Consider the following 13794-nt stretch of genomic DNA (forward strand, 5'->3'; position numbering starts at 1 on the left):
CCAAAGAACCTTCTACTTTGGCTCCTGCATCCAGCAACAGCTACAAAAGGAAATTCACCATTTAAAGCTGATGATTTAAATGTGACAGTAAGAATTTGGGAGGCTCCACTGATGCAGAAGGATGTTTAACTGGCTTAAAGGCCACCCAATTCAGGGCCAAGTTACACAACAACTGGTTGCCAATTTGACCTCCCAGGGATGTTTTTGTCCACCCCACTTCTGTTGTTGGTTATTCAGAAAGTATTTCATTCGTCTTCAATAAAGGGAGGAATGCGGAGAAGTAGGAAAGAGTTAGGCATTGGATGGAATGAGATGTCATGTTCCATGCATTTAAGCTCACCTAACCCAACTGTTTAGTGCTTCATTGCTGGGTGCCAGTAAGCTCCTTTCCTTGTTTTCTCTTGACTCCCTATAAAAAGTATATTGCACCACCATTGGAAAAACCCTGGTGCTGGAAAAGTGAAGCTAGGCCTCTGAATCCTACAGCCACTAAACTGCCCTGGCAGCCATCTTTCCTAACAACAGCCACGTGCTCTTTGTTCTCCCTCAAAATGTTCCAAAACATGGGTGGGGAACCTTTGATCATCCACAAGCTGTGGGACTCCTCACTCCCATCAGTCCCAGCCATCATGGTCAATGATCATGCATGATGGAAGTTTGGGTCTAATAGCATCCGGAGGGCAAAGGTTCTCCACCCTTGTTTCAAAAGTTTATTTGGCCTGCCAGCTTTCTCTGGGGGGTTGTCCTGTGATACATCACCAGCTGGCTTGCTATTTGGTTTCAGCCAGACACCTAAAGGTATAGGTAAAGGGACCCCTGACCATTAGGTCCAGTCGTGACCGACTCTGGGGTTGCAGCGCTCATCTCGCTTTATTGGCCGAGGGAGCCAGTGTACAGCTTCCGGGTCATGTGGCCAGCATGACTAAGCCGCTTCTGGCGAACCAGAGCAGGGCATGGAAACGCCGTTTACCTTCCCGCTGGAGCGGTGCCTATTTATCTACTTGCACTTTGACGTGCTTTTGAACTGCTAGGTGGGCAGGAGCCAGGACCGAACAACGGGAGCTCACCCCGTCACGGGGATTCAAACCGCCGACCTTCTGATCGGCAAGTCCTAGGCTCTGTGGTTTAACCCACAGCGCCACCCGCAGCCAGACACCTACTTGCTCTCAAATATCCTCCTGCCTGCTACGCTCTCACAGGATATCTGAGGCCAGCGTTGTAATTGCCCTGCTTGAGGGTTCTTGAACTTTTTTTCCTATATAACTTTTCATTTGATTTTCATGCAATAAACCAGGTTTATATGTTACAGGCATTAAAAAAGGTGTGGGTTTGGGAAAATGTTCTACAGACAACATATGTAGGTCAAGAGTGGTATACGCTTTAGGCATGGGTTGTTTGTATTGGAATGACAAACTGCTGGAGCTGAAGCTTAAAGGGTATTTGAGAAGTGCAACGTGTTTCATGTTGCCCAAGTCTGCAGGGAAGCAGTCCCCTGGGCACTCCTGGGTAGCTCATCTCATTAAATCAGTCTTACCAACCTGGTGCTCTCCGGATGTTCTGGACTACAACTGTATCAGCCTCCGTCTGCATCTGCTGGCTTCATCTGCGAGAGTCGTAGTACAAAACATATGGAGGGAGCCAAATTGGCAAAGTCTGCATTGAACCATAGCTTCCATTCAGCAAGAGGAGAAGCAGGAGAACAGCAAAGCTGTGGTTTAATGTAGTATGTGACCTGGACCTGTTTTTAAATGAGCTTTAAATACCTGGATGTTTCAGACTGCTTTTAATTGATTAATGACATTTAACCTACACTTTATGAATTGTAGTTTTAACCGTTACTGACACAATATTTTTTAGCTTGTGTAGCACTCAAGTGGAATGTTTTATGCAGATGTTTTGGTGAATTACGTTTTCTTGCCTTGAGAAAGTTTTTACCTTGAAAGTTGTTAAAAAACATGTTGATAAAATAAAGCAATACAAAATGGCAGCCTATGCCAGTGATGGAGCAAATTCTTTGGGCACACCCAAATTAAGGCTTGTAAAAAGTTCAGCTCAGATGGAAAGAACCCGCACACCTTATATTTTTTCAGTCTTTAAGTTCATTGCAGAAATACCTGGTCATTTAAACAAGTGTGGACCATTCACAATTCCCTGCACAGTGCACCTAATTGTCATGTACATGCCTGAAGGCTATGCGAACTAGCACTCAATGGGACAGGACTAATTTGTGCACTTAAAACCCCCAACAATTTCACTGAAATAGATGTTATAAGGGAAGCATCTCATAACATCATTCTGAAGCTCATCAGATTGAGGGAAACACCTCCCATCCTCACTTTAATGGGTTTCTGGGAGTTGGGCAAAGATGCAGTAAAAAAAGAGCTAAGGGTTTGGGGAAACCTTTCACCTAAAGGTCAGCCTTAGTTGATTTAAGATCAGTGTAATCATGTGAACTTCTACTGACTTTTGACCATTGATCTATCAAGCCCAGTACTGTGCACAATGGCAGCAATTCTCCAGAAAGCCAGTGCAGTGTATTGGTTAGAGTATCAGACTAGGACCTTAGGAGACCAAAGTTCAAATCCCTACTTAGCCATGAAGTTCACTGTGTGACCTTGGGGCAGTCACTAGTGATGAGCCTAAGCTACCTCCCAGCGTTGTTGTGAAAGGGAGAGAGCCACATACGGCACCTTGATATTCTTGGAGGGAAGTTGGGGTATTAATGCAATAATGAATAAACAAAAATAAACAAAATGTTGTCAGGCAGTTATTTCTCCCAGATCAGCCTTCCATGATCCATTTCACTGAAGGTTCCAGGGACCTTCTGAATGCAAATAATTATTTTTGTCTGTCTGTCAGAGTAACTAAGATGTTTGTAAATTGTACAATATATAAGCATCAGCAAATTAAAATCTTCAGAAGTATTACATAGTCACTTTTTCAAGGAAAATTAAATAAATCCCGACTGGTATATCTAGTGAGAAAGAATTGGAAATGCATATTGTTACTATGGGGGAGGGGAGAGAGACAGAACAGGTCAGATGTGTGCCCTCCAAGCCTCATTCTGGGTATCTCCTCATTCTCTATTCAACAAAAGTAGCAGCATAACAATTTAGTAGGGCTCTAGATTAAGGTGTGCAATTTTTACATTGCAGCCCAGCCACACTGGCAAGCACCTGAGAGATCAATCTGGTGTATGTAATTTGCTTAGATAAAAGTGATGTGGTGTGGTTGAAAAATGCCACACTTCTCTAGAAACAATGAAAATGATTTAAATGACTGACTCAAGGAAACTGTGAAAGTGGCAACAGATAGCACTGGAAGAATGTATTGGGCTGACTGTATTGGTCATGGACCCATAGGAAGACATCCCTATCAGCTGCACAAACAGACAGGGCATTAGATGATATGCTGCAGATACATCCGTTCACCACAAAATAATGCCATGGGGGAAATCATGTTAAAGACAGTAAACATAAAAACAGCCTTCCTGGATCACAGTTAGCTGAGATAAACCCATCAGATGCCCCTGCAAAGCTCATAAGCTGGGCGTGATGGAAGTAGTCACTATGCTTGTGGCCAGCAATTGGTCCATCAGAGGTATAGCATCCCTTAATGTGGAGGTTCTAGTTTCAGCTGTCAAGGCTTTATAACCACTGATATATTCATCCTCCATCCAAGCTTGTGATAATAACCAGCATCTCACGGCCATGCATTCCACTGTTAATTATGCAGTGCACAAAGGAATGCTTCTTTTTGTTTGTTGACTTATCAGAATTCATTGGATGGGTGTTCTGAGAGAGGAATAGCAGGTGCTGGCTGAGGCTGATGGGAGTTGCAGTCCAAGTTGGCACCAGGTTGGCAATGACTGCTCTACATTTTCTTTATTTAGCATTATTCTTATCTATGAGTTGAATCAGTCTTTTTAGCTTTGGAACATAACAAAGGACTGCAGGGACGGGGGAGAAGAAACCAGATTAACATTATGTTCACTAACATTAGGAAAAAAGGAACAGAGTTTTTACTTTCACTAAAATTAGAAAAAGAAACAGAAAAACACAAATACAGAGAAACACAAAACACATGGCCAAGAACGAGTCGGCAGGACACAACTGGTACAGCTTCATTTTAAAATTGCCCTGTTTATGCTTCATATTGGCTTACAGTGCAATCCTACAGATGTTTACTTGGAAGTACGTCCCATTGTGTCCACTAGGGGTTACTCCCTAGTAAACGTGCTTAGGATTGCAGTCCTACTGATAACTATATATAATAATGCTATTATATATATATATATATCAAATCTATTTCTATCTCTATCTATACAGCAAACAAAGAAGAAGCAGGAGGAACCAATATGAGAATGGCTGCCAATTATGGGGATGAATACCAATTAAAACCTAACAAATGGGAAAGAAAATATGAGATGGAGCAGAGGGAAATACAGCAATACCTGAACTACAGGAATATGTCCATGCAACACAGCAAATGTCAGAGCGGTCCAATGGCGGGTCTCGGGGTGGACGGATGGATATTTATGAGGAGTACTGATAACCTATAAACAGATAAAGGAGTTTTCTTTCATAAATGGCTCTTGAGGGGAGGGAAAAAGGCTATATCTAAACAAAACAAGCTCGTCAGAATGCCAGGCACACTTTGGTACAGAGGAAAAAGCAAGCAAGCATGCAAAAGGCACTCTAGACCATTATTGTCTCTGGGTTGCATCCAGTAGTGCCGGTGCCTTTGCGGAAAAAGTGCTGCTTCTCACACGTTTTGCTACCCACTTGAACCCTACAGTTCATCCCCTGCTAAAAGCAGTTCCTAAGGACCTTCTGTAACAGAACAGGATACAGGGTGGAGAGCTGCAAATAGGCAAGGTGGGGTGGTCAGCAAAAAATCAGTTTCTCCAACTTTGGCTAATGGAACCCCTTTCCACCAAGGCAAAGTCACCCCTGGATACAACCCTCTGCATTCCCATCCCCCTTTTATCTAATCAAAATGTTACTTAGCAAATCAACACACTTCCTTAACTTTATTCTGTGCCTTTAACTGAAGCCTATGCCACTTCTATTGTACCTGATTGCTATTAGTCTATTAGCTACGAGCTGTGATTGAGGATCTAATAGCTATCATCTAGATCCATGGTTTTTAAATTGCATTCCAAAGAACAATGTGCTTCATTGAAAGCTTTATGGAGATTCTTGAATGAGAAGATCAGGAATGGTGGACACTTGTCCCTGAAAGACAACTTGATTACAGCTCCCCCTATAATAAGGAGATGAAGGGGAACAGTGAGTACTGTATATCCTATGGAGTACTTTCAGTTTACAAGGCAATGTTGAAACCCAAATACCCCACTATAATTTAGTAAGCACCATAAAATATGCCCCCAAACACTCTCCAGATTCCTAGGGTTCCTTTCTGATGCACTTCTCAGAAAGAGATCGCTGTATTCATCCATAAATCTTTTCTGTCCTGTTTCCAAAGTCATATGTGAGATATCTAGTAATAAAAAAAATCTACACCAAAATTTGTATTTAACTATGCATTTTGTATCTTCATGTGCATTACTAAATGTTAGTTTATCCTACAATATCAATTTTTTAACATTTTGGTACACTTTTTGAACCGAGAACTGTATTGCAAAATATGGAGAAGTGTGAATGTGAAAATAATTATGTTCCATTAATTAAGCCAAAAGGTACAAATGAGGTCAGTTTTCTAAAAAATGTGAAACAAATGAAAGCAAACAGATCCCTGAAGGAAGATGGTGTGAAAAATCACTCATTTAGATTTAATGTTTAAATGCCATTTTCAGCCCTAAAATTACACCATGTTCTTTTTTAATTGACTACAGTGGATTTTGATTAGGTGCAGACACACACACACACACACACACACACACACACACACTGAATTGACCCCTGCATTATTTTCTATTCCGCTGATGATTTGACAGCAAAGAAATCCATCTATCATTTTAAAGGAACTGTTTTCCCTTTGGAGATGCACTTTCTCTTCACAAGGGGAATAGATATCCCTATGGCAATATCTATAGCTTCTAAAGTGGCCAAACACAGCAAGAATTCGGGATTCATGAGAGTAGTTGCAGTTGATTGCTCCTGAGCGTGCCACAGCAGTTGCCAACCCAATCATGCTTTTGTTTCGTGTATAACAAAGGATGTCCCTGAATCTCAATTTCAGCTCTGAGCACTCCCATGCTAGGCCACTTTGCGAGGTTTGAGGGTAAGCAAGGAAATTGAAAGGACAGCAAAATCTCGGCAATGTACTTTCTATATTTGCAGTTCTCATGCTCAGACTGTATGAAAGCAGATGGGATATATATCCCTTAGCTTCAACAGCAGTACATTTCTTTTTCCTTGGCACTAGGTAAAAATAAAACAAAAAAATCAGGGGAAAGGCATGTGCTGAAGTCTGACTACTGCATCTCACAATTTGGTTCTGGTCCCCAACAGCTTATGCCACAATAAGCTTGTTTTTGCTGTAATATGGCTGCCCCTCTGGAAAGTGTGAATAGAAACCTGGGACCAAATGAAGTTTGAGGTTAATTGTGTGAGAACAGTTAGTGTGCACCTATGAAAACCAACAGAAGACATTTTTAAAAAAAAAATGTGCACATTTTATAAAAATTAAATAGCTGCTACAGGGAGAGCAGAATTGGGACTGTAGTGTGTAGGGAGACAGAAGCTCATCAGAAATTTCCCTCCTGGACTTTGGGAGGGATACACGTGTTTTATCAGAACTGCTGCAGAGGTTGAAGGGTTAAAACACACACTTCTCAGCACGTTGCAGTTCCAATCCTGCTTGGGCCCCACTGGTGATACTGTATTTTGTTTTTAATTTGAAAGCATGTTCATGTTAATTGCTTACATGCAATTAATGCTGTTTCTATCTGGTAAGCAGATTGCATTCTATTAGTGCATAACTAAAAAGGGTCTGTGATTGCTAACGTGTGACAACTGTTTCACCCACAGCCAAGCATTTTTTTATTGTGCAAATCGACTCCAAGGCAAGTTTCAGAAATGATGCTTTTTAAATTGCTTTGTGCATTTCCTGCACCTCTGTTATGAATGGCAAAGCCGACTGTGTTAAGAAAATACATTCTATGTGTAAATGGCTCTCTCCTGTCTATTCCACTCTGGCAACATACTCAAGTGAAGCACTGCAGGCTTGAAGACCTCTTAGCATCATAGGTGAGAACATCCTGAGAATGGAAGTTAACAACCAACCACATATTTCAGTGAACAGTAACCAGACAATAGTGGATTTCACTTGCTAACAAACCAAACTGACTTAACGCATTTTACAACTTTGCAAAATGCAGATTCTCTCTCATATGCACCTGCTTTGGTAAGGATGGTAAAAGGACTCATTTGCAACGCAATCCTTTTGCATGCCTACTCAGAATTATGTCCCACCGCTTTCAACAGGGCACTCTCCCTAGAAAGGGTGTATAAAGACTGCAGCCTCAAATCTCAATTTTTCAGTCACTGTGCTATAATTATATCAATCTTTGTGGAAACATTGACTTGGTTTGTTTAACACATTTTTTCTTATATTATAAACTTGTATGCTAATTTAGACAAATTAACTTGATAGCTGCCACGATTCAAATGGAATATAAATAATGAACCAAATATACACCAGTATGTTCAGACAACATATACTGAAATTATTATTCTTGACAGCTATATAAAACACACTATTTTTCTATATTGATAGTTTAGATCACAGACAGGCAGAGTCTGTTTGATAGATAACCTACAATTTTTTGGTGTAGACAGAAAAAGAAGTTGGTCTTTAACCAAGAATATTGTACAAACAGTCTTATCACAATATATTCAATGAAACTGGCACACTGAGACTGTCAGATAATGATCACAATAAAAAAAATCCCAGATTTATTCAATATAATAAATCAGCTTTCCTTAATTAACAGTACAGTAAGTCTGTAGCTGTGCAGCACAATCCTGTACAGGTCTACTCAAAGTGTGTCACAATGAGTTCAGTTGGCCTTAATCTCAACTATGTGTGCACACAAAGTTACGTGGGAGAAAGACCAATTTAACTTAATGGGGCTTACTTCTAAGTAGGTATGCATAGTAGAGCACTGAATAGCTGCAATCCTATACACACTTACCAGGAAGTTAGGCCCAATGAATACAGTTAGACTTCCTTCCAGGCAAACGTGCATAGGATTGCGCTGTAAGACTGTCCAAATCAAACTTGATTACCAAATGCACTCCAGCCACATTTTACAGAATTCATATAAAATCAAGTTGCTCAGACCTGTGCCTAGAAAGTATGGGGCAAGCCCTAAATTGTGGGTAGGTAGGTTGACACAGTTGCTGTAAGAATAACTAACAACATCATCCCAACCACACAGCATTTCATGTTCCCAAGGAGAGGCAAAGCCATATGTAAACAGCTGCCTCTACAAAGGCAAAGATCTCATATGGCTCAAATTCTGTCGCTTGTAAATTTTGCTTCTCCACACTGCTCTCCGATTTGAACCAACAAGTCATTTGTTGGCCTGTTTCTCCTGAAGTGGCTCGGTTGTGTCTGGACTGTACCACTGCAGAATGCAGGTGGGGGCTCACGTAGCCAAATATTCCTCTATACAAAATGCTTTCCTGAATTTAGGAAACTAGCACATTAGGTAGAAGGCTAGCCTAGCTACTCTTCTCTTTGATGCATAGCCTGCTGTGTGGAGGCTTTTCGTTTTGGTTTGGTTTTAAAGGAAGAACACTCATTTTACGCAATTCCTGACAACAATTGGAAGTGGTACAGCACAGACACAGATTTACCACCACCCTGAAAGACCTAGGTCTTTGATGGTGTTGACAGCTGACCACTGCAGCTCCTATCAGTGAGCCCTGACTCCAGAGGGTGCTGCTTCTCTCCTCTCCACCAAATCCATGTATCATATGTTGCAGAGGAGAAAATGTGGCAGATGGATGAGAGTTCTGAAGCTCCTGAATATGGTTCAGGATGGGAGCCCTATGATATTTCATCTGGATTTGAGACTAAAGAAAACTTCTTTTTTAAAAAGTCCTCTTAGGTAGATTTTATTTCAATACCAAGTTGCTCTGGGAAGACCCAAAGAGGTTCGCATCCTTGATTTCGGATAGCTGCAGCTCTCCATAAATTTGACATGTTCATGAAAATGTGAGCTAAACACATGTAATCACAAAAACGGTCTCACCTCTGCATTTAGATCTGCTCCAGCATCCAGGAGCATCTGGACCATGGCCTCATCACCCCTCACACAAGCGTACATCAGTGGAGTCATGCCCTGTGGGAACATTAAAGTCAATACATTGATCAGCTTCCAATGGGATGGTTTTATTTAAGGCTTGATTCGTAGATGTCATAAGAAGGCATGCCACTTATGGTGTAGGATGTTTTCAATAAAAGTGTGGATAATTTTAAGAATTTCCTGCAAAAAATCCTTTGCTCAGTTTTTGAGAACACTGCCTTGCCTTCATCAAGATAAACATTAAAACTCCATTGTCTTCTGCAGTGTCATGAATCCATTGTGTTACACTTCTCTTGTACAAAAATCAGAATATTGGGCCCTTCTTTTGTGAAAATGTTCCTCTAGCAATTTAATGAGCTTCTTTTTGACACGTTAGGCTCGGGCACTTTATACTGACTGCCAATATTGCTAACGGTTGGAGGAGTAGATGCTTTTGTACGATTGTCCATGATACACAGTGACTTAATTTTAAATGAAATGCCAGACAGCACTGTTGAAAGTTGCTAGCTCTAGGGAAATGCTGCCCTGTTTGGAGGAAAATTAGATTAACTGACCCTTCACTACAAAGACTTCCTGGCTGCAATCTGTATTAATCTGAAATGCCCACTGCAGCTGATCAACACATATCCCTTGTGATTAGTGTTAACTTTCACAATGGCATTAGACACAGATGCAGTTAGGAAAGAATAGTTATGTGCAGCACATGAGTCACAGGGGAAAAAACAACCACATTCTTAACTTGAGGACGGGCGAGAAAATAGGTGGATGTGGAAGAGAGATGTTATTTCACCCCACACACGGGAGTACACACCCAGTCCATATTCCACAGTCCACATTCCAAATTGCATCTCAGAAAAAGGTTTAAGCAGACTGTAAGAAAGAGAAAAGTGTGTGTGGAACTCTGGTGGGTTATTCTTTGAGAAGAATTCCATGCATATTTTCTTCAATAGTCTATCTATCATCTATCTATCTATCATCTATCTATCTATCTATCTATCTATCATCTATCTATCATCTATCTATCTTCTATATATATTTATATATCCCCAATTTTACAATTTCAAATTGTCAACCCATTGTTTAAAAAAATCAGTAAAAATCAGTTTCTTTCTTTCTTTTTACCTGATCACTCATGCTGTTAATTCCATCAGGCCCCAACAAAGATATGGCCTGTTTGACCAGATCTGTACGGCCACAGGTCAACATTCGGAACCCAAGGTCCTGCTTGAATTTGGCTTCCGTAGCTACTGCATCCAGCTTCCGAGAAGCACAGAAGCAGTCGTCAATTCTGCAAATTGAAGAAAACAGTTATGTTAGGAAATAATCTGAAAGCAGACTTCCGCCATTCATTTGACCACTGCCACATTTTGTCTATGAACTATAAAGACCATCATAGCTACAAACATCCTTTATGACAATTTGTCAATGAAGACTTATATGCAATGTATCCTACCTCACCACGGTTGCATACACACCATGCATTTAAAGCATATGATTTCCAATAAAGAATCATGGGAACTGGAATTTTCTAAGGGTGCTGGGAACAGCAGTTCTGTGAGGGGTAAATTACAGTTGCGTGTCGAGGTCCCCAGGGCCACCCCAGTAACTCACACATCACACAGAATTTTTTGTTTAAGGTTTTTGGCATAATTTTGGCAACAACTTTATTAAAATACAAAAATGTGAGTGGTTGCTTAGGCATTGGTTGCAACTATCTGCCCCCTCCATGGGGGACAGACTGACATTCCGCACGATGCGAAAGTCAGAAAAGGGGAATACACTTGGGGGTAGCGATGGAGCAGGGAACCTGCCCTCAGCCCAAATGCAACCAGGAGCTCAATGCTATGGCCCGAGCCCCCTTGACAGGGTGGACAAGCAATAGTTAGCCCCCGATTCCTTTAACGGAATCCCTCGCAGCAGCAGCAGCATTAGAAGGGCAGGCACAGCCAATCCATGCCCCTCAACCAACCAAACCATAAACCAATGCCTAACCGCAACATTACAAGTTGTGACGATTTGCTACGCAGTAGGCAAAAACCAAATGGCCCCAGCCAATCAGTCAGATGGACAAAATTCCTACCAGGCCCCTGCCCCAAGAGCAGACGACCCCATGACAGGCATAGCAAGGTCAAAGCGAACAACCCTAATTCTAGGGAGGGGGGGACGGGCAATCCGATGCACGGGCGAAAAGAGGAAGCCCTAGCCTCGTGCAAGGAGTTTTAGCATTTCTGGCTGTCAATCAACAAATGGCAACTTCTTCCCAACAACAAGGGAAGCCCCAATCGCATCAGTGGCCAACGATCAATTAGCCCGTCCCCAATTTTGGAGTGTCCTGGCGGCCCCCACCACAACACATGCTCTCCATGAAGGAGAACACGCTTTTCCAGAATTCCGGGGGGGGGGGGGGCTCTAAATTTATGGTGTATGTGCAGATTCTTCTAGCTATGTTTGCCAAACAGAGACTGATGGGGGCTCTGTCGTTTATGCAGCAAGAAGGAACCTAAGACTAGGTAGATGTTTCCAGGACAGAGATGAAGTGATGGCAAAATCAGCACGTGTTGGATATTTGCCTGTCATGTAGCTCTTACTAGCACCTCTCAGGTAGCAACCAGGAATAGAATCAATGGGTAGAAATCTCAGGGAAGCAGATTTTAGCTAAATGCTTTAATTAGACATCTTGCATTGCTGTTCTATGCTGCTTTATTATCAATCAATCAATCAATCAATCAATTAAATTTGTATACCACCCTACACCCAAAGTCCACAGGGCAGTTCACAGCATAAAAATACAAAATAAGAACACCAAGTATGTAACAAAACAAAAAACAACAACAACAACCCAACAACCTCCCTTCCACAAGCACATTTAAAAAGCCATAGAATGTTTAAACAGCCAAAGGCCTGATCATAGAGAAACATTTTTGCCTGGCATTGGTTGTTTGGGGAGTTTATTTTATGGTTTTAATGTAAATTGTACTTGTGACATGTTTTGCATCGTGCCTTGGGATCATTTGGTGAAGAACAAGCTAGGAGTACAATCAATCAATCAATCAATCAATCAAGGGAAACTTCTTAAAGGTAAAGAGCTGTTTTTTAAAAAAATAAAATAAAAGTAAAACAATTTTTATTGGTTTTTAAACAAATACAAACACAAAACCAAAAACCATTAAACAATTATCCAGCAGTACATCTAATGGTATTTGTTTTATTCATGGTCTTTAGACATACACTTACACATTCAACATTCAAACATATTACTTAACATAACCTCTCCGCTGAGAATACTGAGCGGTTGGTATAGCAAAGTCTTGATTTTGGTAATTCACATAGTTAAAGAAAGGGGTCCACCTTTCCTGGAAGGTATCCCATTTGTAATGCCATTAACTGTCCTCCTGTGTCTGATGAGGCGCTCAGACATTGCTGCATCCCATATATTATTTTCCCATATATTATGGGGTATTTCACTCTGGTTTTTCCATTGCTGAGCTATCACTAACTATGCTGCGGTCAGTAGGGAGCCTACTAGTTCTCTGTGGTGCAGGGTGGAGTCTATGCCCAATTGGGTGGCCTAAATCTGATTCCCGTACAATTTTGCTGTATATTAGGGAAGCAGCACTTTTCAGGTCATATGCTGGCCTGCCGCATAAGGATTCAAACAAGGTAAGTATGTGTAGGTCCTCTCCCCTGTGCTCCAAACGAAGTGCAAATGATGAGCCTGAGCTACCTGAAACCAGGTAGGACTTTTAACTGACCTTGCAGTTCCTCTTTGGAATTGCTTTCCCTCTGGGTGGCAGGTAACGGATTGTGTAAATGCCTACATCCTCCCAATCCTTGAACTGTTGATATATTTATCTGTGTATCATAAGAGCTGTTTGATGGTACAACAGAACTGCCTTTGCAGGTAGTGGGCTCTCTCCTTTGCTGGACATCCTTTGCATGGTGTCCAGGTGAAAGAGGAATGGGCTCCTACATCTTTAGTATCTCTACTACAAAATAATTAAAGGTGTAGGAACCCCATATCCCCCTTTTCATCCAGCCATCCTAGCCATTTGTTAGCGATGCTGTGGCTGCATTCTGTACTGGGCAGAGGTGGGACAAGCTCAAGAATGGGGAAACATTTTAATTTTTTAGCCCAGGGGCCTCATTTCTTCATGGGGAAGCTTCCAGGGGCCTCATGTCAGGGGTGGATGGGGCCAAGGGCAAAAGAGGCCAGAACAATTATTTTGACTCTTGTCTTTGTACAGTAGGCTACACTGAACCCAAACAAAACACAGAGGTTTCTATATGCAAGCAAACACATATTTCCATAGCCCATCAAAGCAAGCAAGAGGCACCCCCACAATTCGAAGACATATTCCAGCAGGAGAGAGCACTTTAGTGCAGAGCTGGTGAGGTGTGTGGCTGGGGAGAGGGCTTGGCCAAGGAGAGCCCCGAGGGCCACAAAGAAATCCCTGAAGGGCCGTATTTGTGCCTCACCCAGGACCTGAGGTTTCCTACGCATAGGCTAGATGATC

The 13794-nt window shown here is 41.7% G+C and overlaps 1 protein-coding gene across 1 annotated transcript in view; it reads right to left on the reverse strand.

The window, feature by feature from the left end:
* Positions 1 to 13794, reverse strand: part of ABTB3 (ankyrin repeat and BTB domain containing 3) — a 221929-nt gene that overhangs the window by 34630 nt on the left and 173505 nt on the right. Inside the window, exons 5-8 of the mRNA XM_083401216.1 lie at positions 10403 to 10568; positions 9227 to 9316; positions 4454 to 4555; positions 3 to 40 (exon numbers count right to left, since the gene is read on the reverse strand). Of these exons, the coding sequence (XP_083257342.1) occupies positions 3 to 40; positions 4454 to 4555; positions 9227 to 9316; positions 10403 to 10568 (396 nt within the window). The remainder of the gene's footprint in view (positions 1 to 2; positions 41 to 4453; positions 4556 to 9226; positions 9317 to 10402; positions 10569 to 13794) is intronic.

Source organism: Podarcis tiliguerta (genome assembly GCF_965153285.1).
Source record: "Podarcis tiliguerta genome assembly, chromosome: 10".
Lineage (NCBI taxonomy): Eukaryota > Metazoa > Chordata > Lepidosauria > Squamata > Lacertidae > Podarcis > Podarcis tiliguerta.